The 25,290-nt window shown below is 40.1% G+C and overlaps 1 protein-coding gene across 1 annotated transcript in view; it reads left to right on the forward strand.

Moving 5' to 3' along the window:
• Positions 1-1,224: 1,224 nt before the first annotated feature.
• Positions 1,225-25,290, forward strand: part of cdk17 (cyclin dependent kinase 17) — a 33,019-nt gene continuing 8,953 nt past the window's right edge. Inside the window, exons 1-3 of the mRNA XM_007571666.2 lie at positions 1,225-1,896; positions 20,404-20,548; positions 24,807-24,974. Coding sequence (XP_007571728.2) covers positions 20,422-20,548; positions 24,807-24,974 — 295 coding nt within the window. The 5' untranslated portion in view covers positions 1,225-1,896; positions 20,404-20,421. The remainder of the gene's footprint in view (positions 1,897-20,403; positions 20,549-24,806; positions 24,975-25,290) is intronic.

Below are 25,290 nucleotides of genomic sequence, written 5' to 3' on the forward strand. Positions count from 1 at the left end.
GAGTTTTATGCAGTAGTTATAACAACATATATGCTTCCAAATGAATGGTCACTGCCAAATAATTTATGTTGCTGAAATAGACCTTATTAAAGTCTAATACAAGCTATACATTACTAACTTCAACTACTCAACGATGTCGTGAGTTTTATCAGCTTATGATTAGTTTTTGAGAAGGAAAACAGTTTTTTATTTACACAGACAAACGCGTAAACATAGAGCAGAGATAGTGGCCAAAAAATGTGATTGGTTGAGAATTTTATTCCAAACTATTTTTCATAACTTGTATACACTGAGTAAAATAGAAATTACACATTTTATACGAGAAACTGTTAAAAAATAATTTGCCCAGCAGGGGGTGCCACAATACAATGAACTTCCAAGCCACTTTCGAAGTGCGGTAAAGAGTAACAATAATGAAAATGTATAATCAAATTAACAATATTAGACCGAATATAAAAGTTTTTTATATGATCAAACATCATGAAATAGTATGAAATAGTATGACTTCTATCAAAAACTACCAAATGGTTTTGATAGTAGTAAAGTAGTTTTTGAAATCATATTGTGACTTATAATTATATTTGTAAAACACTGAGACCTAAATGAAAAACGCCATGAAGGGGTTGTAACATAGGACAGTCTAATCTCTTACATGTATCTGAAAAAGAAAATGATTTAACTACAGATAAACTATAACGATTAAACTTATTTCCATAGAAAATCCAGACACCTTAAAAAGGATCTAATCTTCTTTGGTTGAATAAAGGAGGCGCCCAAACGTTTTGCCAAAGGGACCAAAGCTGTCAAATGAACAGTAGCTGTGGGCCACAAACGATTTAATAAAAATCCAAAAACAATGTGTTGCTTCAAAAACACTTGGTTCATTTTAGCCCAGGTAAATGAATCTTCACTGGAAGTTTGCAGTCTTTACCATGAAAGAAAGCAAGAAAACTTGCCTAATAAATGAAAAATGTTTTATGCTTTCCATGTTAGCAAACGTTTTGGGATTGTGGCCACTCCTGCCCTGCAATGGTTCAGCGAAGTCAGTGTGTTTTGGGTCATTACCATGTCACAGGGTCCTGTTGTACTTCAACTTTCGTTTTTATTTTATTTTTACACCTTGTCATGGTGGATAAGCTGACCATGCCCTGCTGCAACAAACCAGCAGGTTTACAAACTGTAAAGCATCTTCATGCTTTACAGTCTGTAAGGGGGTTTCTAGCGTGCTGTGTTTGTTTTATGCTAAACATGTCCTGTGCTCTGGTGCCAAGTGCTACATTTTAGACTCATATGTATGATATTACTATATCTATATTCTTCAGTCTGACCTCTGTTTTTCTTAGTGCAACAGCTTCCTCCTTGAATTTGACAGTTAAACTTTTCCGCCCTCTTCGCTTTAGTTTTAGCATTGGCGTTTTAATGCGAACACTTTGACCGGAAACGCAGAAACCGCTTTTATTTTGAAATCTCTCGCAGAAAACAACACACCAGGCAGCGTGGGGCGTGGTTTTATTTTGAAAAGTCGACGGAAGTTCGTCTCACCTCGCCGTGGGACTCTGTAGCTATCGGTTGCACCACTCCCGTGTCTGTCGACGTTAGGTCCTCCTCCAGTGTCTTTAAACTGCCTCCGCCGCCGAACAAACGACATTTTTCGGGCACCTCGTTTACAAACACGCCTCCCTTTATGTGTGTTTCCGAGGATATTTATCTCTCCGTGGGAGCCTCTGGTACATAACGCGAAAACACAAGCGGAGCTGTGTTTTTTTTTCTTTTCTTTTTCTTTTTGTAAGAGCCGCTGCTGACCGTGGTGGGCGGATAAAGGCAAGCCGAGGAGGGCATCCGGCCCTGGCAGCTCCGGAGAGTCCTTCCTGGAGGGACAGGATTTACCATTTTCAGGTAAGCCGAGCTCAAATGTCCTCGCGCAGCCTGTCCGATAATGGACACGGCGACGTTGCTTTTGTCTCGACGGAAAAGGACGAAGTGTTAATAACTGGCTGTGTGGTGCGTGGGGATGAGAACGAAGAGGAAACGGTAGCTGAGAAACAATTCAGCCAGAGCAATGCCATTGTGCGTGCTGTGTTCACTTCATTATCACAGAGATGCCGTTGGTTTGTTCACATTACATTTACATTTTACAAAATGCTTACAAAATCATTTTAAACGCACAAATATAATACCTGAACAACATGGATGATGGTTGCACCTTTATGCCATTTTTTCTGTAATCAGTGATCTTTCTAATTTAAAATAAACACATTAAGTTTTTATACTTAATGCATGTTACCATAATAATGCTGCACTATTTCACAATGCTTTCTAACTGGAGGGATCTTAAAAGTATGCAAACTGTCACAAGTGGGTGTTTACTTCTAAGCCTCCAGCAACACAACACTTTGACCAATTAAAGTCATTTTACTTCGAGCCTGAACTTCTTCCTTCTGTTGCATTAAAACCCTGTTGATGTTTATTAAGGCACATTAGAAGCAGGCATGCTCTCTTCACGTTTGCCCTCCTCATTTGTGGATACGTGCATCAGCATCAGGAATGCACCACCCCTGCTGTCTCCCTGGCAACGCTGAGATGTTGTAAAAGGGTGTAATCTTCCCAGAGAGCAATCTGTGTTTGAACGATATTGAAACGACTCTTCTCAACAGTTTTCATCAGTCCAGATGAAGGAGTGAGTGAGTGAGTGAGTGAGTGAGTGAGTGAGTGAGTGAGTGAGTGATGATGATGATGATGTTGTTTTCATGCTATTATTATTATTTTCATGTCCAGTTTCATTTACATCTGTTGTCCTTCATCTGGAACAACAGGATGTTTTTGTTTTTGTTGTTGTTTTGGCATTGCATGGAACTGAATGTGTGTGTATTGACCCACATTGAGATCTAGGCTGTGGGTTGTGGAATTGATGCCCCCTTTCTGGTTCCTGCCCCATAGGATGGAGTAATTACCCCTGTCTGTGTCTGTGGGGCATAGGCAGAGTTAGTATTGATTGGCCTCTGCATTATGGAGCATATAGAGGGAACATAGAAACTGCTTGGTGTGATGAAAGAACATAAAGTTCCACTCCCAGTTTCTATTCTTGATATATTTTTGGACAAATAAGGGTGGTGTTGGTATGATATGGTTGGGGCTTCAGTTTGTTTTTTTATTCTGTGTCCTTTAAAAATAATAATAAAAAATATATATGAGAGATAGATAGATGGATATATTTCAATTCAAAAAATTCTTTATTTATCCTAAAGGTTGTAACATGTTTGATCAAAGTATCTTCAAAGAGTCGTTGTGGGCAAGAATGCTGCGGGTGAGAAGCATCTCCTATAGCAGTCAATCTTCCAATGAATCTGAAGACGCCTCTAACCAAAAACTGTTGCTTTATGATAGTCTTGTGCTAAGAGCTCGATTTCCAGCCAACAGAGACAATATTTCGCAGTTCCCATTGACCATATAATTGCTCAAATTGAAATAACAAAAATAAAATTGCTTAAAGGAGCAATGTTTCTTACCATAAGAAGTTTTTGCGCTAGGATAAGGTGGGTTTTCCAGCCAAATTGAAATAGCTATATTTTGCTAAACTACAACGGAAACTCATTTTCGCATAACACGAGTCACTTGATCAACAGCCAGATGTTACTACCATCAGAAACGACAAAGAAGACAACACAAAGTTGTTGGAGGATGGTGGTGTCTTAGTTTTTTTTCCCAACAATGGCTCCATCAGGCTAAAATAAAAATCTTCTTGTTTCATCTTCCCATAGTGGTAAACAACCGAGTCTCAATCTTTCTTTGTGTGATGTGCTCTGAATTATCTTATTATTTGGTTATAGTGTAAAAACACAACACAAGTTTTTGAAGTAAGCTTGTTGAAATGTTTAAGTTAGGATTATGGAGGCATATTGAACGAAACAGTGTTTGTATCGATGGCTGGAACACTGGAGTCTAAAGGTGAGCCTATCTAAACTTCTGGACATCGGCCTGCCTGAGACTCTGTTGCTATAGGCAACCATTCCAGAAGCTTGCAGCGCTTTCTCTCTTTTTATGTAATGCTTAGTTGAGCCGATGTTTTATTGATTAGAGGAGTGTGTGTGTGTGTGTGTGTGTGTGTGTGTGTGTGTGTGTGTGTGTGTGTGCTTTCAGTTACTTGTGTGTGCATGTGTGGCTTTTGTGTTTGGGCCTTTCAGACGACCCATTAGTCTAAAAGCAGAACATATTCAAAACAAAAAAATTATAATAATCTGAAAATAGTTCCTTCCACTAAGTGTGTGTGGTTTGTTTTACTTTAAAAGAAGTGCAGAAATGGTGCAGATTTTTCCTCACTGCTGACTGTAGTGTGCTGCAGTGGACTTCTGTCTAATTTTTAGACGTTTTTGCTGTCTGGTTCAGATTTTCATGACAGATGTTAAAGTTGATCAACGTTTTTCTTTGAAGAAAGAGCCTCATACATTATGTATTTCATCAAAATGCCCTCATCAAAAAAAATATGAAAACATATGTCTGACCCTTTTAATGTTTTGCATTTAACAAAATCAAATTTATTTTGTTTGCTTCAACAAAATTTAGCATGTTTTAGTTTTTTGTTTGAACAGATAACACAATGTCATGAATATTTGAATTTAATAATTTAAAAAAAATCCCATAATTGCTTTTAACTTGGCAATTTTGGCCCTCAGGATAAAAAGTTCAGATGTCACTGGGTTAAGATTTTAATGTCCTATTCACAAATGTTGAAACTTGTAAAGAAAAATCCAGAAATTATCCACAGATCTCCGATCAGTGCATCTCCAGAGGTAGCCACTAGCTTCTGCTGCCAGTGTTAGCTAATCTGTGCATATATGACATGAAGATGCTAACAGAGTTTTTTGCTACAGGTACAGAATGCTCATATTCTCTCAGTAGTAAAAATAATCTAAAAAAAATAAATAAATCAAAATTATTGCTTTAAATCGCTCTTATAGACCAGAAAAGTATCAATTAATCATTTGGAGACTACCTTTCTTTTCAAATTAGCTTTTTAACACAAAAATAGAATTGTTTTCACGATTTAAACATCCGTTCTAACTCTTATTGTTCCAGTTGTTGCTATAATAATTGCTTTCTTCTTGTATATTAACATGTATTTGTATGAGGAGATGAAAATGGAACAAAGTTTTTGACCTGATCTCTTTCCTACATCATAAACTGGAGGTTCTAATTGTTGGCTTGCTTTTGAGGGCGATCCATTTATTCCAGGGCTTTTCTGCCTCAGTCCAGTTTGTATGGGCATACTCACACAAGCGGCCGTCCGTAGCTATACGAACGCACACATACACACACCACTGAGAAAGTTATGTTAGTCATGCAAGGAATGTCAGTTGTTGGGAGCACATTGTCTTTTTTTTTCTTTTTTCTTTTTTGCACAAAACCCCAGAGGATGTTTCCCACTTCAAATAGAGTCAGACTTTATTTACTATTGTAGAAAAACCCTTCATATTGCATTCATTTGTGCTGTTTCTTATGAATTTGTTGGCTCATATTCTAACTTCATGCGTCTTTTTTCTCTGCCGTCAGTCCTTGGACAGTTGCCCTCTTCAAGCCTTGTAAGCATGTTCTCTGGTGTGTGTGTGTGTGTGTGTGTATGTGTGTGTGTGCTTCCTGCACGAAGGATTGAGCGGGGTGAGATCGGCTCCTAATCCTGAGATTAGGCCGTGGCGTCGTAAGAGCAGCAGCAGACGAGGATTAAACACACTCGCATACACACACTCATAAAGGTTACGCGTTCAAATAAACATGCTGCTCATTCATAAAGTTGCTTCCCCCCACTGTAAACTCAAGTGGTGTCATTTGACAGTGAAATATTCATCACAGAGATGAATATTTCAGCGGATGGAGTTTCACTCTTTTTTACTCTGCCTTCAAACTACATCAGTGAAGTTTTTCAATCTGGTTTTCCTTTTTCTCATTTTAACCTGGGCTCAGTGGCAGGATGAAGCATTAAGTTATAAACCAGGTAACCCACCTGAAGTCTGGCTCCTCCTGTCCTTTTCTTGTCAGAAACTTGTTCATTCTGCTGCTGCTATGCTAGCTTGAGAAGCAAAACAGATTAATATATTTGACTGGCAGCCAATCAGAAAGATGAGCATGGCAAATTTCAATAAGTTTGTTTGATTTATATTTTAAAAAATAATTTTATATTTTAGAATCTTTTATCATCCTTCCAACTTTCTGAGGCCTCCCTAATGCCTTTTGGTGATCCCACAGAGGGCTGCGGCCCCCACTTTAAAAAACACTTAGAAGGTACAAGTGTCACACTAATATGTGTACTACGTACACATCTGCTGCCAGATTGATGTTCAAAGTGCTTCTCAAATGATGCAGCAATAACCCAATTAAACAGTTAATATCCTGCCAATCTATGCAGACACTTTGTGTGCGCTGTTGAAAATTCATCTCATCTCATGATACTGAAGGGTCTGATTCTGTGTTACCTGCTCCAAGTATTTTATTATGCAGTCTATAAATGTTCTAGACTGCATGTTGGGAATTAAACTTTCCTCTCCATGCGTAAAAATGAAGGAGACAATTATGTGACAGCCAAAGTAATGTACCCCGTACAATCTTATGGAATATAAAGATTTCTTTACTATTATAACTTCTCAAGTTTAGCGTCACAATGAATGATCACAAACTATTGATTCAAGCTGATAACCAGAGATTCTGAGCTACGTTTTAATGACAAATGTTGTCTTTGGTGGTCAGTTGCGAGTCATGACCCTGGCTTTAGTGGATCAGACAACCCACTGATGCAGGAAGCGCATGTTGAGGAGTTAACTGTGTTATTCTGACCCCTGCCAAGCTTGGAGGTCATGGCTTCCCTTTTGAGATAAATGTTCCAACCACCTGCAGTCTTTCTTCTAACGACTTGAAGCTTTTAAAGCCTTTCCATCCTGATGTATCTCTTTTTAGGTCAACAGTAAGCAGGCTGGTTTGTTTTTCCTGTTTATGATGTTTAATTCAGCAACCTATTTCTTTCACTGCAGAGAGTAAATGTATCTGCATGCTGTAGTATATTAATTCAAAATACATCACTAGGTTTTCATTGCGCTCTTTTAAGACGCACTACTGTACATGCAACCAGAGAACCGCTGAGACAACATGTCTCGGAAGCCCCCTGTGCAGAGTGTTTCTCGTAAATTGTGGCTAGCTAGTGAGTGACACCAACTCAGATTAATATTTTCTTTTAAAGATGAGCTTAAAGTATTGGTTATTCCTGGCATTGTGACGCCAGAAATGTTGTAAAATTTTAAATAAGTTTCCAAAACAAAAATGATGAATAGGCAAGCTTTCTGAATTTATTCTTTGCAGCTTTCTCTACTTTTTGAAAGCATATATCTAAAAAAAAATAAAAACTATTAAAAGCCTTCAAAATAATTGCTGATGGCAAGTATTTTGTTGATTTTGGAATTCTTCTTCTCCCTGACCTCTAACCTACCAGTTCTTTTGGCAGTACTCACTTCAGATTGGACTCATTTCTAAAATCTAATGACAAAGTGCTGATTAAGTGAAATGAAATTTACTTGAATGAATTTTAACATCCGACCGCCTTACCCCAGAGTTTAAAGGTGACCTCCTACTTCAGTACAACCAGTTCTGTGGACTGACAGTCAAGTTATGATTAAAGGTCAGGGTTATTTGGGGCAAACAGCCCCAAGTCTCAGTGGAAATGAAAAGCCCATCAAGATGATCATTTATACCAGATGTTAAATGCATTTTTTAAAACTGTAGATGAGTGATTATAGACTGATATTTTAATTTGGCTGTATTGCAGAAAGCTCACAAACACTGCATATGGCAGTGGCGTCCAAACTTTTGCACAGCAGGCCAAATTCACAAGTTAAAGGTACTTGGAGGAATCATTTGTCCTACCAATTAAAAACACAAAACTATTTAGTTAGAAATCTTTTCTGTTTAGCTGCTCAGCAATAAGTTAAATATGCAATATTTAATGAAACAAAGTAGAACAGAGAACATTTTTATAGGGGTGAAAAACATATTTGGCATGTTGCCTTGTTTTGAGAAATCCTTTAATCTCCATGGTGACCATTCAGCAATTCAAAACACCTGGCTGGACGTAGCACCACCTTCAGGGAGCTGCAGTTTCCAAGCGTACGACCTTCCACCTTACAGAACACCTCTCCTCCACGACTCCTTCAGACTAGCCAGCAGCAATTAGCAAACATCTGGTGGAACTGTTCATCTGCTGAGCTCATTATAGGAGTTACTTCTCAGTGCAATGCTGATTAAATACATTATTAAAGGGTTAATAGGAGCCATTTTGTGATGACTTCCTGAAGGTGGAGTGTCAGAAACAACAAGAGTTTCTTAAAGAGTCAGAGGCCCAATGTCAAGGTGTTAAATCAGGAAGTAAAATATATTTTATGTCATATTTGATACAACAGTTTTATAATAACTGAAGGTAACATAGTTACTTCATACTTTGCTTATAACTGAACTCTAAAGCATCAAAGCTGATAGATGCGGTTTATTCCCCAGTTTCCAGCAGTCTGAACTCACACAGATCGAGTCCACATCTCATATTTGGCAGCTAAGCTTTAAGTCAAAGCTAGCCAGCCAGGTTGCTAATTTGACAGTAGCTGTATTTGTAAAACACTCTACTAACAAAACAATCATTTGATGGAGTTGTTTCCGTGTCAGATGGACACGGCGGCTATAATTGGTACCTTTCTGTAACGTGATGGAAGCAGGAGAGCGTCGGCGCCAAGCACAGTCAGCTGTAGGCGTCATCCTGTTCCCGAGTACACCCCGTCCAACACGACTCTCACCATCTGCCCGCTTCGCTCAGACCTTTTCTCTCCACCACTTCTCACCTCTCTGCAACAACGGAGCAGATTCTGCCGGCTGTTGGATTGGAGTCAGCTGTGCTTACATGTTGGTCTACACATCTCCCACTCCTCTGAAGATCAGCTGGTGGAACCGGCCATCTCACAGTCCTGCCTCTGCCTGCTCAGTTTCTTTTTTAAGCTCCAAAAAGGAACATGTAATTACAGCCCCTCTGCCCCCCGCGCCTCTCCTCCCGCCGGGCTAATCATCACCTCTCAGACAGGCGTTATCTACAATCAGAGCCAATAAAGTGCATTGAAAGTTCACAGGAAACGATGGCTTTTTCTTGCCGCAGTGTTGGAGCCAATTGCAGCTCATCATTCAATAATCAAACTCTCCATTGATCTGTTGTGTACTTTTTCAGCAAATCCTGAAAATGTCCTAACTACACAGACTTGATGAAGAATTATTGAGTCAGCTTTTGGTGACCTTTTGATTTGACTAGCCAAAGCTACGTTCACACTGCAAGCGTTGATGCGTGAACAATCTGCTGCCCCGCAGTGACCTGCAGGCGCAGAAGATGTTCAGTTAAGGTCAGAATTATTACCCACCCTGATGAAATCACACTGAACTCTTACTATTCCCATGGAAATGGCCATAAAAATTTGTTCACACTTGCATTTATTCTACAAAAGCAGAAGTAAATCCTTTACTAGGTCTGATCAGTAGGTTTTATTGATGCACTGAATGATGACAAGGCCAACACTGTTAGACTTCTTGTGCATTTTAGACAACTCTATTCAGTTAATTTAAAGCCACATCTGAATAGAATAGAAATGAAGCGTTCTTTATTTTAACATAGTGGGGAAAAACAAGCAGCAAATTAAAGGTAAATATTAAAGAGATCCATTTTTAGCTAAAGTACATGTATACATATATGGTGTGCTCTGTTTAAAAGAAACTGGCAGTAAAAAACAGACTTTTTACATGACATGATAAAACAGTCCAAATGACAGCAGTGATGGCTATAAAGCAGAGCTGCACTCTTTTCAGTTCATTGAGCTTTAAAAGAAACGGCCCAGACAACCATAGAATGTAGAGACTACAGAAGTCAGGTTTATCATTTTGGCCTGCTGCAGCTGCTTTGGCTAGCTTTGGTAACAAAAAGAAACACGCTCAGCAATTAATAAGCACCATAAAAAAGTCACTGCATCATTTAGTTGGAAATGACATTTTATTGCAAACTGGACACCAAAATAAAATAATTTGGCCTTCCTGAAGGATCCGAGTTCATATTTATCATCCCCTATGTTTTTTGAAGTCTTTGACCTGCAGCTTTAATTAATCACTGCCACATTGTAGTTTTATATAAATAGGCACATTATATGAATTGAATAAGACATGCTTTCTCTACAAGTTAGGCTTTCTCTACGCAAATTACACTTCCATAATGACAGATAATGAAGCAGTTTGTCACATTTATGTGAAGTTTTAGAGTTTTTTGTGTTGGTGACCTGGTTAGCTGTGTAATGAGTTTGCACTACAATTGGTCATCTTTAATTATTCACCTAAAAAATCTTGGAAAGTTTACCAACTTGTAGAGAAAGCATTTGGTTTGGTAAACTTTCCAAAACAACCAGTACCGAATGAATTCTAGCTTTGCTGTTGTAAAATGAATAATGAATAAAAAAAATCCTTACTACATTATTTTTCTTTCAGACGCCCCTTTTCTTACCCCCTTGTGCTTACTCTTGTTCTTGGTTTTGATTTTATTTTTCTGTAAATACATCACCAAAACTGAAAATAGCCGAGTCAGCCTTTTCCCCTCAGTCGCTACTTCCCCACCAAAGAGGGCCGTGGTTAAACGGATGTTTATGGTGGTTCTGACGTCTGACTGTCTGACCGGCCGGGTCACTGGATGGAACCTTTTGAGCTCAGAAGTTACAGATGTCTGTCTGCAGCTGGATTCCAGATGAATCTTTAAATTGTTATTTACAGTGGAAACCACAAGTTTACATACACCGCATTGAGACATTTTTCCCCTCAATGTCTGAAGTTAAATCAGACCCAACTTTTCCATTTGAGATCACAATAATTTGCTGGAGTTCTGGTCCATTCCTCCTGACAGAAGAACTGGACAAAAACACACTGCAGTTATTAAAGTTTCTTGGCTGGCCCTGCTGTACAGTGAAGGACAATAGCAGGTTTGTTTTACTTTCATTTCTTTCATTGGAGTTATTTGAAACTTGCTCAGTAAAAACGCCGACACTAAGTTATTTGAAATCAAATAACTTAATTTTAAAGCACGATGAAGTAACTGTTAACTTTTGTTAACAGTTAGTTAACCAAATATTACTTTGACTTCGAAATTTAGTTTACGCTGTATATTCCAAATATGACTTAAAACTAATTTTACTAATGCCTTGAAATTGGGCCTCTGTCTCTTTAAAAGCTTCTGTTCTTTCTCAAACTCTGCCTTCAGCAAAGTTTTTACCAGCGTTGCATTGAGAAGTAGCTCATATGAGCTGAGCTAATGCGCAGTTTTACCAGGTGTTTGCCAATTGCTTCTGGCTAGTCTGAAGGAGCTGAGTGGGGGAGTCACAGGGGAAAGGCTGCTCTGTGAGGCAAAAGCTCAGAAGCTTGAAACTGCAGCTCTGATGAGGAGCTGTGTCACCCAGGTGAAATAAAAGCACGGTGGTTGACTTTTAGACCTTTGCCAAGGTTGATAACATCGGTGGATAAGAGCAGCTTCACATGTAAAAATCGGCCGATCACCGATCTCCCAAAATTAAGGTAATGGGCACAGATAAATCGGTGCACCCCAATTGATAATAATATTCACACCGTATGCTCACTATTGGTTTGCTGTAGAAGCGCTGCGGTGCAAAGAAGTCGACTAGAACAAACCACAAAAACTAAACTGTGGTCTTTAAATCAGAGCCGTGAGCCGACACATGCAAACATCCTGTGTGAGGCGAAGCTGCAGGATGATCACTCTGAGCGACTAAACGTTTGCATTCCTTTCTCTAGCCGTGTTTGTTTAGCCACAGTGTGCCTCTTTCCTGATGATGCGGGCAGCGTAGTGTTACCTGTGAAGCAGCAGAGCACCCGGCTCTCCGCTGAGCGCTCGGCCTCCTCCTGACGCTGTGTATGATTATAGCCGACGTGAAGACGTGATAAGAGGATCAGGTCTTCTGCACGTGAACTCTGTTTTGTAATTGGAGGATGAATAAAGTCTGTTGCCTTTGGTGTGACCTCAAGCTTCTCCCCCCGGCTCACACACACACTCATACACTGTACGTATATCTCTTGAGTGTTTCAGTCTCAAACCTCAGCTTCTTCTTGCAGCAACTGGAGCATCCGGGCGTACAGTCAAACCTTTCCTGTCAGCTGAGTTCTCTGTGTGGCTGCGGCCTGCGGTCTTTCATCATGTGGCAATAGATCGGTGCTGTGATGATGCACCGTGTGCATTTGTTTGCATGTGCAGAATATGAGAAATGCTGCAACTTCCTTACCTGAAGGCAACATTTCTTCATTAATCCTGCTGATCTATGTTCTTTGTTTTCATGGCAGCTTGTCCTGTTTTGATATGCCAAGTTTTGGAGGCATTGACGTAAACCCAACAGATAATACTTTGGAGGTAATTTGGTGCTTTTAAAAAAAATGGTTCTCTCTGTATCATTTGCTCAGCAGCCTCCCCTCCAGGGTTTCCTAGAGGATGCCAGTGCCAGATGGGGCATAAAAGCCCTCCTGTTCTGGGTCTACCCCAGGGCTCCCCACAGTTGGATCAGTTGGATGTGCCCCACCCCCCAAACTGTGTCTTTGCTTTGTAAAATGGCACCAGCTTTCCTCCTGGAGGCTGACCTCAGCCACAGTTTAAACTCACTTTTCTGGAAAACCGTCGTTCACATTGGTCTTTTTTTTTTTTTTTCCCCCTATGTCTTCTTCTGTGTTCCAACAACAACTTCAAGACTTGGCACTGGCGTTTATAACAACTAGGAGTCCTTCCTTCCTGCAAATTACACTTCCATAATGACAGATAGTGAAGCAGTTTGTCACATTTATGTGAAGTTTTAGAGTTTTTTGTGTTGGTGACCTAGTTAGCTGTGTAATGAGTTTGGACTACAATTGGTCATCTGTAATTATTCATCTAAAAAATCTTGCCATCACCTTAGCATCATTGTGCCATTTAGTTGGTTTATTGAAAAGCCTGTCATGTGGGAGCAAAAGTGAAGAATTGTGGAACATCAAGTTTTTCTGTATGTTCATCATCACTGTCAGGACAAGCAGTGGGCGATATAAACTTAGGATTTTATCACAATATTTGTCAGTACAACTGTGAATAATGATGCAAATTGGGATTAAGAAATAAGGGAGGAAATATTAAAACTAACCTTTTAGTCAGTGTTAACAATGAACTGAAATCTGTTGTGACAACGATAAATAAAAATTCTTCTCATGATCATATATTTTTCACGATAAACAACGACCCTTAGTCAGGTTGGGGTTTTAGTTTTGCAATAACCTTACCACCATATATATATGTTGGCCTAATTGGAAATGAATTTCAAAGCTATAATTATTAGTTAAGTTAATCAGAAAGTAGGTCATGCTGTCAGTTTCACTTTAATAAATCTTCATCAACGCAGACAGTGTTTGCATAACGTTGCATGAGATCAAGTTTATATTGGTTCGCTATGCACTATTTGGGAAGCGGTTATGTAAATACTGTTGCAATGTTGCACATGTGCAGAATAAAAAGTGTGAGAGCTGCAGGAAAAAAAAAATCAGTGGCATCATGATGAGCTACACCAACGCTACTGAAAAATAAGGCAGATATGAAGAGGTTATTACACACCTGCAAAGCCTAACAAACATATTCAGTACATGGGAGTTAGTTTTATTTTTTTCATTGTTTGTTTTCTCAACAAGCTGAGGCGTCCTGATCGAGCGTCATGTCAGCAGGATAACCCGACACGTGCTCAATTCTGCTGCTTATAATGTAAAAACTTTCTATTTCATTCACTTTCACTTCTTCTCCAGAACTCTCTCCTCGGACATTTTCACACTGCTCGTTTCTTCTTCTTCCTCTCCTCCCTCGCGTTCTCACCCACAGACACGTTTTCACCCTTTGTCTCACTGGAGGTTTTCCTATTGATGTGACCACATCAGGCTTTCTGTGGGGGTCATTCCTGCTCACCCCTCTGGCTCAGTCATGCTGCAGCTCCTCGTTTGGTTTCCTCCTGACCCAAACAAAGGGTCTTTCAGTGGAAAGCGCCCACTGCGCTGGGCAGTGGCACTGATGTTCTGTTTGTGCATGTTCTTTACACAAACATGTACTTGTGACTGTACTCAGCTGGGTTTGGATGGAATGGGCGCTCGGAGGCCGAAGACGGCGGCAAAGATCCAGTTGCCATTTTAGGCCGGTTGATCAGGATTCCTTCACTGTGCTTTGCAAAAGTTGCACGTTCTGTCACTAAAATTATAATGTTCATGTGTTTAGATGGGATTCTGTAGACAAACACCAATGTAATTAATTTACTTAATTTGTTTCTGTAATGAGAAACAGAGAGATTATATTGACATTTTCTGAGACTTTCCTGTACTGCACTAAGCAGAAAGCAGTTATTTGCGTATCTAAATGCACCATAGAGCTGTTAGGCTGTAGGAAGGTGAGACCCCTGCAGTCTGTTTGAAGTCTTTGTGTTGGACGTAGTGGTGCTTTGATTGTAACATATAGCAGGGAGATTCCAGGGTGTGTGTGCACCGCTGTGATCATCACATCACAAGGGCTGACTGATGCTAACCTGAGGCACCACCATCATCATCATCATCACCCTCAGCTATCTTGGCTGTTAATACACCACCTATGTGGGTTCCCTTGTTTTTTTTTGTTTTGTTTTTTTCTGTAAATTCTTTTTTAGCTCAGCTCTACTTTTTCAGCTGGGTCCCTTGGATTCCATGGGTTGATGTTCTGCTCTCCATACAGTGTAGGCAGTGAACAGGCTGTGAGGGTGGGAGGAAACGGTCAGGATTTGTGGACAATTGAAGGATTACATAATTTGCAAATGTTGTGAAACCAATGTGGAGAATCAGGTGAGCCGTAGATGGAACAGGAGAAATGTTAAAATATTTGATCCCGTATAAGACCGGATCAGTGTAGTTCTATGGTTCAATGTGAAAAATATCTGGCCTACTCGATCTTTTCACGTCAACACCTTATGTCTTTCACATGCAGCTATTCTTATCCCTCTCAAAAGAGAATAGGATGACTATTAATAGATATTTAATAATTTAAAAATGTATTGTAATGCAAAACAGTAACAAGTCAAATAGATGTTCAAAGTGCAAATTAGGAACTTTGCATATTGCAGCCAGTCTTGCAATAAATCTGAAGAAGCCTCTGAAGACTGTCATGAAAAACTAAATTTCTGGCCAGCAGAGATGATGAAAATTAACAAAAGTCAACAAACAGAACAAATCAGAAGTAGCAAAACAGAGCTTCTCCAGCATGCTGCCACCATGAGATTAGCTAATGCTAGCCTAGCACAGCTAGCACTTCTAAAAGTCTTACAGATTGAAAGACAATTCTCTTTTTGTTCTAGAACTCAATGAAATGAATAAATAAAAAAAACAAATAACTTCTTTTTTATTATTTATAAAATGTCAAACAAATGTATAAACTACATTTGCATAACTCAGATGCTTGGTGGCTGGTGTCACTGATGTCAAACTGACCTCTAGTAAATAGTTCATATTAGGAGAGATTTAAGTGGAGTGGCGTGATTGCTTTTTGAGTTCAGCCAATCATCTTTTATGTGCACTGTCTTTAAAAACATAGTTGTTGCAACAAAACTGATCCAAATCAAATCTGACATAAAAGCTTTAAAGCGCTGAATAGCCTCATGGCTAATGTAAGCGTGAATAAAACCTTGGCATTGATTAATGGGTCTCTTGAACACGTGAGATCATTTTTTCCCTTGGGCCGGTTTTGTCTCGTCCTCCTAAAAGATGGAGATGATTTCATCTATTTTAAACCGGTTGTGATTCTCATATGAGTGCCTATTTTAAGAAGCGGTTCTTAACATCGTTAGCTGCTAGGTTTCTTTATAGGAGATGGTGTTGCTGGCGACGGGTCGACTCCTCTCTGTTCATTGTTCCTGCTCTGATTCTGTCAGAATAAACATCTGTAGCTCTCTCAGAGCTATTTAAAGGGGACATGTCCATCTGATTTAGGATGAGAAAAACGGCATCTGCTCAAACGTATTATCTTTGTAATATATATTCAGCACAAAAACAGATGTTTTTCTTTGTTGAAGTCATGCATTTTTAAGCAGCCTGTTTCTTTCCCCTTAAATGGTGCCATAAGGAGTTCTATGAACCCCAATTAGGCCAATTGCAGATTTCTTTGGCTGAAAAGCTGCTAAATATAGCAACAAAGTTGTTAATTTGGCAACAGTAAGGCGACTGTCGTTAACCAGGTATGTGACCTTGTGGGTGGGTCTGTCAGTCAGTCAGTCCTCTCTCATAGCAGAGCAAAAGGGGCTGATGTTCAGACCTTTGCAGAGGGTAAGATTTGTTTAGCATGCAAGTATCGGTCAATGACCGGTCTCCCAAAATCAAGGAACTCGGCGACGATTTATCTGTGCACCATTATCAGGAATCCTGAGCACTTTTTGATCATTTAAATTAATTTACAATAAAGTTTACACCAATTTAATGTATGATTTTTAGCGCATAGAAAGAAAATCGACTACAATCAAAAATGTCAGACCTTGCACCAAAGAAGAATATAAATCGGTATCGGCGGGTAAAAGCCCGATTAGTGAATCTGTGATTGTGTTGGGAATTTTGATGGGGGCTGGTGGATAGCTTAAAACCCAAAATGAAAAAAAAAGTTGGCTAGCCCTAAAGCACTAGTCATAAACATTAGTTCCACTAATGTTAGCATTAGCATTACACCAACATGGTATTGAGCAGTAGCTAATGCTAAAGCGCTATACCAACATGGTATTTAGCATTAATTAATGCTATTGTGCTTCACCAACACTGTTTTTACCTAGTGCTAAAGTGCTAACTTCAATTCAAATTATAGCTATAAAATATAAAATGGGAAGTTTTTCTATGAACCCAATATCTTTCATCATCTTGTTGTGTCACTTGTGTCGTTGCATAGCTACATGCTAAGTTTCCAGTATACCAAAGTGCATGCCTACTGAAATTTTCTTGTATTTGTTATGGGCAATGATTCATAGCAGATGTTTCCTAAATGAAGAGGGAACTACCTGTATGATACAACCTGATCTGGATCAGCCAATCAACCTGAAGTTGGTGTTGTTGGTTGATTTTAACTGAGGTCCATCAGATTTCCCTCCCCCCTCCCCTCTTATTCATTAAATGCCAGAACTTCCATCATTTTCCGTCTCTCAACCAAACTTCTCATGAAAGCAGAATTCAGCTCCTGAAATCTCTTTAAACATGGAGTCTGACTGCCGCGGCCTGAGCAAGTCCCGTCCCCCAGCAGTACTGTACATGCCTGCCCTCACTCTGCTGATTTCATGGCTCTTAACCAAACACAAAGACTCAATTATGGCTCTGCTTTCAGAAATAAACTCACATTTTCTCTCCATTTCTTTTTCTCCCCCTCTCTCTGTTCTTCTTCGCCCATCTTTTCACACTCTTCCTCCTCCCACTCAGTCACTTTCAGCCTCATCTCCAGGATTGAACTTAAAAAAGCCACATTTTCCATTTCATTACCTCACCCTGATTTTAGGAGTTACAAAACAAAGTGGAGGGGGTGAGACGAAGGCATGGTAGGAGGATTGCAGAGTGGGTCATAATTAAGCGAGTAATTAGGCCTCGTCCCCGGCAACCCTCGGCCCACCTTCTCGTCCTTTGAAGTCCTCTCCTCCAGACTACCCAGGGTGCACTTGGGAGGCATCCAAAGGAATGGGGGATGTCGGGAATGTGGGTCAAAGCGAGTGTGTGTGTGAATATCTGGAGATGCTGCTGCTGATGAAAAGAGAGTGTGTGTTGGTGGTGGGGGGGCAAAGTTCCCCTCAGCGCTTCTACCTCCTTTTGGTGGGTTGCTTCTGATCCTTTTCATGCTGAAATCAATTCCCCGCCTGCATGCAGACACATCATTCATATGTGCCAGTTTTGATACACACACACACACACACACACACACACACACACACACACACACACACACACACGTCACATGAGTCCCTTTGTTTTGGTTTGGTGCAGAGATAAAACCCTGCTCTGTTACACTTCTGTGTTTGGGGGACAAAGAGCGCTTATCTCATAGACTGAGTGTGTGCGCACGGGGCGGGAGGCGGGAGGCGGGTGGGAAGAATTTGATTGTGCGAGTTTTTTTTTTTGTTGTTTTTCTCGGATGCAGTTATTTTACTTTTTTTCCCCCATCTTTACAAGCTGCACTTTTCAGACTCGTTAAACTGTTTCACTTTCTTGTTTTCCCTCCCTGGAAAGCTTTTTGGAAGTTATCATCACATGGGGCCACCAGGGCCGGCATGATGCATTTCCTCTGGAGCAGTGGTCACTAACACGTTGTCGAGTAGGATGGTGAAAATCATTAGGAAAGAGGGTGAGGATAAATATTTAGATGAAAACAATATTTTCCAACAGATTGAAATGGTTAAACATTTTTTTTCTGTATGTGGTTATGTCAAACCGAACTTTACACTATTTCTCTTTAAAGGAAATCCCTAGGTGTCTTTCAGCATAGTTCATGATTTCAACATCCACTGCAATGTATTAGACACAGATTTCATCATAAAAACTCCTTTCACACTAATTGGTAGTCCTGCAAAAGAACAAAAAAAAAAAACTTACAATAAATTAATTTTCTTCATTTGACAAAACTCAAAAATGTAATGCGTGAATATTTGGTTTGGAAAAAAATACACTATAAAAACAGCGATTGATGACATTTAAAGTCACAATTTACATAATTTGTTGAAAAAATATATTTGCTTAGTGAGGAGTATGGAAGCCCATTTCTGTCATGAAAGAAAAAATAAAAGGCCAGGAGGAAGACCCAATTTTGTCTTGTAGACACAATTATGAGATTCAAAGTCATAATTAAGAGATATAAAGTCACAATGTTGGCTTTCAGTTATATTAGGCAAAATGATAATTTCAACTTTCTAAGTCATAATTGTGCGATTCAGAGACATGATTTTTTATGAGATACCAGTTTCTCCAACGACGAGCCCCGTTGGAGAAACAGTGTGATTTTCTATCTCCTAGACTTTGACTTTAGACTTTGGAAATGGGTTTCCATAGGAGAGCGACATGCATACAACGGACAAATAACACGCTTATACATACAACTGACCACTGTAGAAACCTTCATATTTATACTAGTAAAATGGTTCAGAAATGGACGGAGAACTACGACTTTGGTTTGGAATCAGGAAAACTGTGAAATTTGGTCATAAAAACCATGTAGGAAGCCTGCACTTCCTCTGTTGAATGAATCAAACATTTGCTGATGATGGTGTTCTGTTTACACCAAGGAGTAAAAGAACATAAATCTATTCATGATAAATAAAGCAAATGGGTCGTTTTTTATTGATGTTCTGAAGCTGGTGGAGGCTTGATGCATCCTAAAATATGTCTTCAACCACCGAAGATTATTATTATTATTATTATTATTATTATTATTCTATGGCATGCCTTCAAGACAATATAAAACTAAGATGGCTTATGTGTTGGTGCGAGCTTGTGATGCTGATTCATTAAGAGCTTCTCGCCATGTTCTGTCATCACTGACAAATTGTTGCAGAGGTGTGTGTGTGTGTGCGCGTGCATGTGTGTGTGTTGACTCACAGATGGTGTCCCTTTTGTACAAGACGAGCTAACAACTTTGACAGAGCCCGATGGAGGCGGACGGTACCGGCGGAGGGGCGGCTAGCTTCTCATCGCAGCTTAGACGGGACGGGCTGGACGTTTCTGCTGCTGCTTCCTCACCCCGTTTCCTCGAGCCGTGCTTGCATGCCCTTTTCACACACACACACACACACACACACACACACACACACACACACACACACACGGACACATACAGAATAATTGTGCAAAGACACACTATTGCAATAACAGAGGGTGACACAATGAGCAGGGACTGGGTCGGAGCAGATTGAGCAAGGTGTTTCCTGTGACCTGGACGACTGCACACAACACACAACACACACACACACACACACCCTTGGTGCTGGGTCTGCCAGCCCCTCCTCATCAGATCTTAATTTCTCCCTCCGTACCCATGTGAACGTGTGTGTAGGTGAAAAACGGCTATGTTGCAGGCTGTGATGCACATCCTTTATTTATGCTGTCTTCATGCTTTATTCATGCTCTGTTCAGGCATTTGCAAAGTGAATGAATATTGGATTAAAAGCAGCGTTCCGTTATTCATGAGTGGGGATATTTTGGACTGTGCCGGTGCCTTGTGTAATCCCCCGTCTGGCATATTGCAACATTCAGCAAAACTACCCTAAAATACTGGACTTCTTCACTTAAAACTGACTGTGTGTGTGTGTGTATGTGTGTGTCCGACAGGCTGTGAACTGCCCTGCTATGGAGAAGATGAAGAGGATAAAGAAGCGCCTGTCGTTAACTCTCCGGCCCAGTCTGACAATCGACGAATCTCTGTCCGAACTGGCCGAGCAGATGACCATTGAGGACGGTGGGACAAAGGACAACGGTAACAACCTGATGACTGTAAAACCTCGTTTACTCTGGTCCCTAAAGTAGGATGCAGATTTTGCTGAGTTGCCATCCTGTCAGATAAATTGTGCCTGAAATTATTGCGATGGACGACAATGTTGTCATTTGGAGACCATTTTAAACTAATATAATATAATGGCATAACGGTTTGAGTACACCCACTTAAAGATCATAAAACGAATATTTCTGTAGAACATTTAACACTGGGACCGGAAAACATTTTAAATATTCAAAATAAACCAACAAAACAACAATAGTTAGAATGGATTGTGAAGTCTCTGTAACCATAATTGCGTTTCAGAAAGATACGCCATTCAGCTTAGACAGAAAAAACAGGCAAAAGTGTCGGGTAGTTCAAACTAGCTACTAAGGTTTTCAGGTTTTCTCAAAATGGCAGCTTTCCAACAACATCAAAGGAGAGCATCTCTTTATCAGCTGTTGTCCAAATGGAAATCATCATTCAATTGATTTATTACTTATTGTGACAGGTTTAGCTATACTTACATCTAACAGTTCTGTCACAGTAACACATTTTGCAATTCCTTACCATCCTTTTGGATTCCAAATGACTGCCTCTACCAAAGAAAGGGCAGCACATTTTCTTTCTGAAAATTGATAACATGCCAAAAAATCTCTTAACAAACTTTCAAGTGTCCAATCGCATTACTGCCCTCAACATAAAAACACGTGTTGGTATTATTTCCTTTAGCCCTTTAGAATTATTGGAATAATAAAAACAAATTCATGGTTTAAGGAGAAACGAGCAGTGAACTGTTGCCTGAGGAGCGGCAGTGAAGCTTCTCCCTCCACATGTCTGTCAGCAGCAGACATTTAACAGCTCTCTGCTGAGCTTTCTGGGTCTTGACAGCTCTCAGGGGTGCTGAGATTATGAAGCGCTGATGTCCATGAATTAAGAAAGATGGCTCTGTGAGCGAGACAGTTGCAGCTGCAGCGGCTTGCACCGAGTCGCTCTGCATCAAGTTATGTAACAGAATGGAGCTACTTCACCAACACACACACACACACACACACACACACACACACACACAGAGGGAGTCTTGTATCGCAGATTTCTGACGACGTTATGTTGACTTTTATTACTTTCTTCCTGATTCAAATGAACTCGATCGTAGCCAAACCCTGATCTCGTCCTATACCATAAAACATGATTCACATCTTTGTGCTCTGCTCCTTACCTCACCAAGGTGACGGAATAACAGACTGAAGACATTGGTATTGCCTGCCCACTCAAACAAAAAGCAGCGAATCTGTAGGGAACAGACACCCACTGTTCAGAAGGACCCGCTTTTATTCAGTCTTTACAGTTATATAACGTCCTGCTTGGTACCACAGCTAAACACAGCCAGGAAGCCGTTGGATTGACTGACACATGAACACAGTCTATTGCCACTTATCGACAGCTTTCAGAATAAATGGATGCGCATCCATCTTTTTCAGCACATTTGCCTTTTCAGCCTTTTCCCTGTCGCTTTCTGCTCAGAATGACTCACTAATAACAGAGTTTAAGAATGAGCTGCAGCTAGTGAAGCCACATGAATTAGAGACACTTTAGCAGGTGTTGGGGTCAAACCATACAATCTTCACGTCTTTGAGCTGCATAAAGCAGTACGAGGCTAAACTATTCCATTTAAGTGTTGAGCAGAAGCAAAATGTTTGACCAACAGGGCACCAGTGAATTCAAACCATCTAAAAGGGCAGAAACACATAAATTCATACTTAAAGAGTGGAGTGAACCTGAACAGTCACTCCACTGAAATCCAGAAATTCCATTAAAAAAAAAATCTGACTTTTAAGATTTGTACCATCTTTAGAGGTGAGGTGCATTCATCTTGTAATTCCCCTGTGTTTTTGCCCCTGAAGGCAGCATAGTGTTAAATGTAAGGTTAGCTTGTAGGAACATGACAGACTTTGAACATAAAGTTTTAAAGAGCAGATGTGGAGCAGATGGTTTGTGGGAGCAGATAGATAATCTGCAGACTTGAGACTTACTTTTATAAGTCAAAATGAAACAAAATGTATGAATTTTAGTGTTGAAACTGCCGGTTCATCCAATTTTGAGAGAAAACCTGGTTGGGTCATTTGCTTACCAAAGTTTGTAGCTGAAGTTCCAAATGAATAAACTAGGGCTGATAGCCCATTGTTGTCTGTTGCCCACCATTCTCAAGGGAGGAAAATATTTTAATGTTAAGATCTAGTTGAAGGGATTTCCTCACCTGGTCTGTAACCTTTGTATACATTTCATTTTCTTTCAATCCATCATAGGTTTTGGGTGGAAAAACAAAATGTACTAATTGTTGGTTGGTAAAGATGCTACAGGGTTAACTCAGCATTAGCCTAGCTAAAGTCTGGCATAAGGAGCCAGCTTGCTTTTCAACAGTAGCATGATGTTAATATTATTGTTTATGAACAGGTTGTTAAATATATTTCTTGTTTAAAAAAAAACATAAACCATGTTTAGGATATTTTATGTTTCGTTGATTATTTTTCGTCAAGCTAGCTCAGGGGTGGGCAACTCCAGGCCTGGAGGGCTGGTCTCCTGCAACTTTTAGATGTGTCTCTACTTCAACACACATGAGTCAAATAATGAGGTCGTTAGCAGGACTCTGGAGAACCTGACTGCATTTAGGAGGTGATTCAGCTGTTGGATTCAAGTGTGTTGGACCAGGGAGACATCTAAGAGTTGCAGGACATCGGCCCTCGAGGACCAGGATTGCCCACTGCTGAGTTAGCTGCTACTGAACATAGTTAATAACATCAAAGATTCACAACAAGTCTACAAACATTTTTTGCTGTCCTGCTTTTGTAGAAAACAAAAAGTCAAGTTACCTTTCATGAACAAGCTTAGAATATTTTCTCCCAGTGTTCCCTTCATTGGTTTCTTTTCTTTTAAGTAGCAGAACAATTAGGACAGCTACTAGCTACAGCTGCTAATAAAGATAACATCAAAGACTAAGCCACATTTAGTCCTTGTTGAGATTTATTTTGGGGGTTACAGTGGCTACCTTGGTTTCAGAGTAAAGAAAGTAAACATGATCCATAACTACTGGTGTAGCTTAGCATTAGCATTGCTAAATGAGTAAACACCAAAGCAGCTCACCCCTTTTTCTAAATTAGCTTATCTGTGTTTTTATTGACAGTCTGCTAAACATATTTGGCATGTCAGTCACTGTTTTAGATGTCTCTTCAAATGCCAATTGACTTGGCTAGATACTTGCTTACTTTTGTTAACGTATTTTTTTTACATTAAGGGTTTCCAATGCGGTGTATTTGATGAGAAGCGGCTGGTAACATTGTCAGCTTGACTTGGTATTGGCTAAGCTCAAATCTGAAACACAAAAGCAGCTAACCTACTTTGTAGCATGGTGTGTTTCTGAAACCCTTGGTCTGTTTGGCATGTTTCGCATGTGTTCCTTAATATTTTCTTTTTAATTGCCAGAACTGTAAGGCTCACTGCCTGCCACACAACAAATTCTGCAGAGTTAAAGCAACACTATGCCGAGTCTGTTTGGTCCTTTTCAGGATCAGCATTAATTGAACTCTTACAAAGTTATTTCAACAATAGTTTGAGTAGTTATAACTATTTCAAGTGTTAAAATTAAACTATTTCTTGTGGAAATAACTCTGAAGGAGTTAAATGAACACCAATTTTGATAAGGACCAAAAAGACTCGGCATAGTGTTGATTTAATTCTGCAGAATTTGCTGTGCACTTCTGTTACCAGTTATCTATATCAAAGGTTGGCAACATTATCCAGGTGATGTAATATTGAAGCCACTGTTTGGCTTAACTTGGTTTTGGCTGGAAATGCTGTAGTGGTTAGCCTGTCATTGTACAGCACTGGGACAAACATCTAATCTGTAAACAGTCAAGTTTATTTTTATGATCAAATGTTCAGTTTATCGGTTAATGTATCTCTGTAATAAACAAATTATTGCTGCCTGCTTGCTTTATTAAACTTTGAAAATAAAACATTTGCAGCTTTTCCTTTGACGCATACTTATGTGGCTTTTTATAGTTTAGGCGGGTTATTGGTTCTGTTTTAAACATGTTGGCTTAAATTTAATATAATATTTTGTTGTTTTGAATGAATCCATGCCATATGTGATTTATGAAATGACTAGAGTTTGACTGTGGCTTCATTTTTCCACCTGGAGGTCTGTTTCCCCCGTTTCTTGCATCGATTTTTACTCAGCCGCCTCGTTTTTCTGCTGCAGAGCCCTTCATGAGGAATGGCCGCCCCCCCACCTCCCACAGCATGCACTCCTTCCTGCACCAGTACACCAGCTCCTTCAAGAAGCCGCCGCTCCGCCGGCCGCACAGCGTCATCGGTGGGAGCCTAGGATCCTTCATGGCCATGCCCCGCAACAACGGCAGCCGTCTGGGTGAGCCTCGCCAACACAAAACACACACACACACGAAGGAACGGAAGGAAACAAGCAGATGGCATACGGCAGCAGACAGGAAGCGTGTCATGATGCTGAGATTTCCACCCTCCTTCCTCACATATGCAGATACACAGTCGACAGAATGACTCGCCGTCATTCCCATGAGCCAGCTTCCCCGTGACCCCCCTGGTCTCCCCCACCCTCCTGCCTGGGCTGCTAGATGTGGGACTCAGACAAACGTGACACAGCTTCCTGCGTGAGCTGATTCATCTCAGCTGAGCCACGCAATAGAATATGTCAAAGCCACAGCCGT

This window comes from Poecilia formosa, unplaced genomic scaffold, assembly GCF_000485575.1.
Source record: "Poecilia formosa unplaced genomic scaffold, Poecilia_formosa-5.1.2 Scaffold284, whole genome shotgun sequence".
Taxonomy (NCBI): Eukaryota; Metazoa; Chordata; class Actinopteri; order Cyprinodontiformes; family Poeciliidae; genus Poecilia; species Poecilia formosa.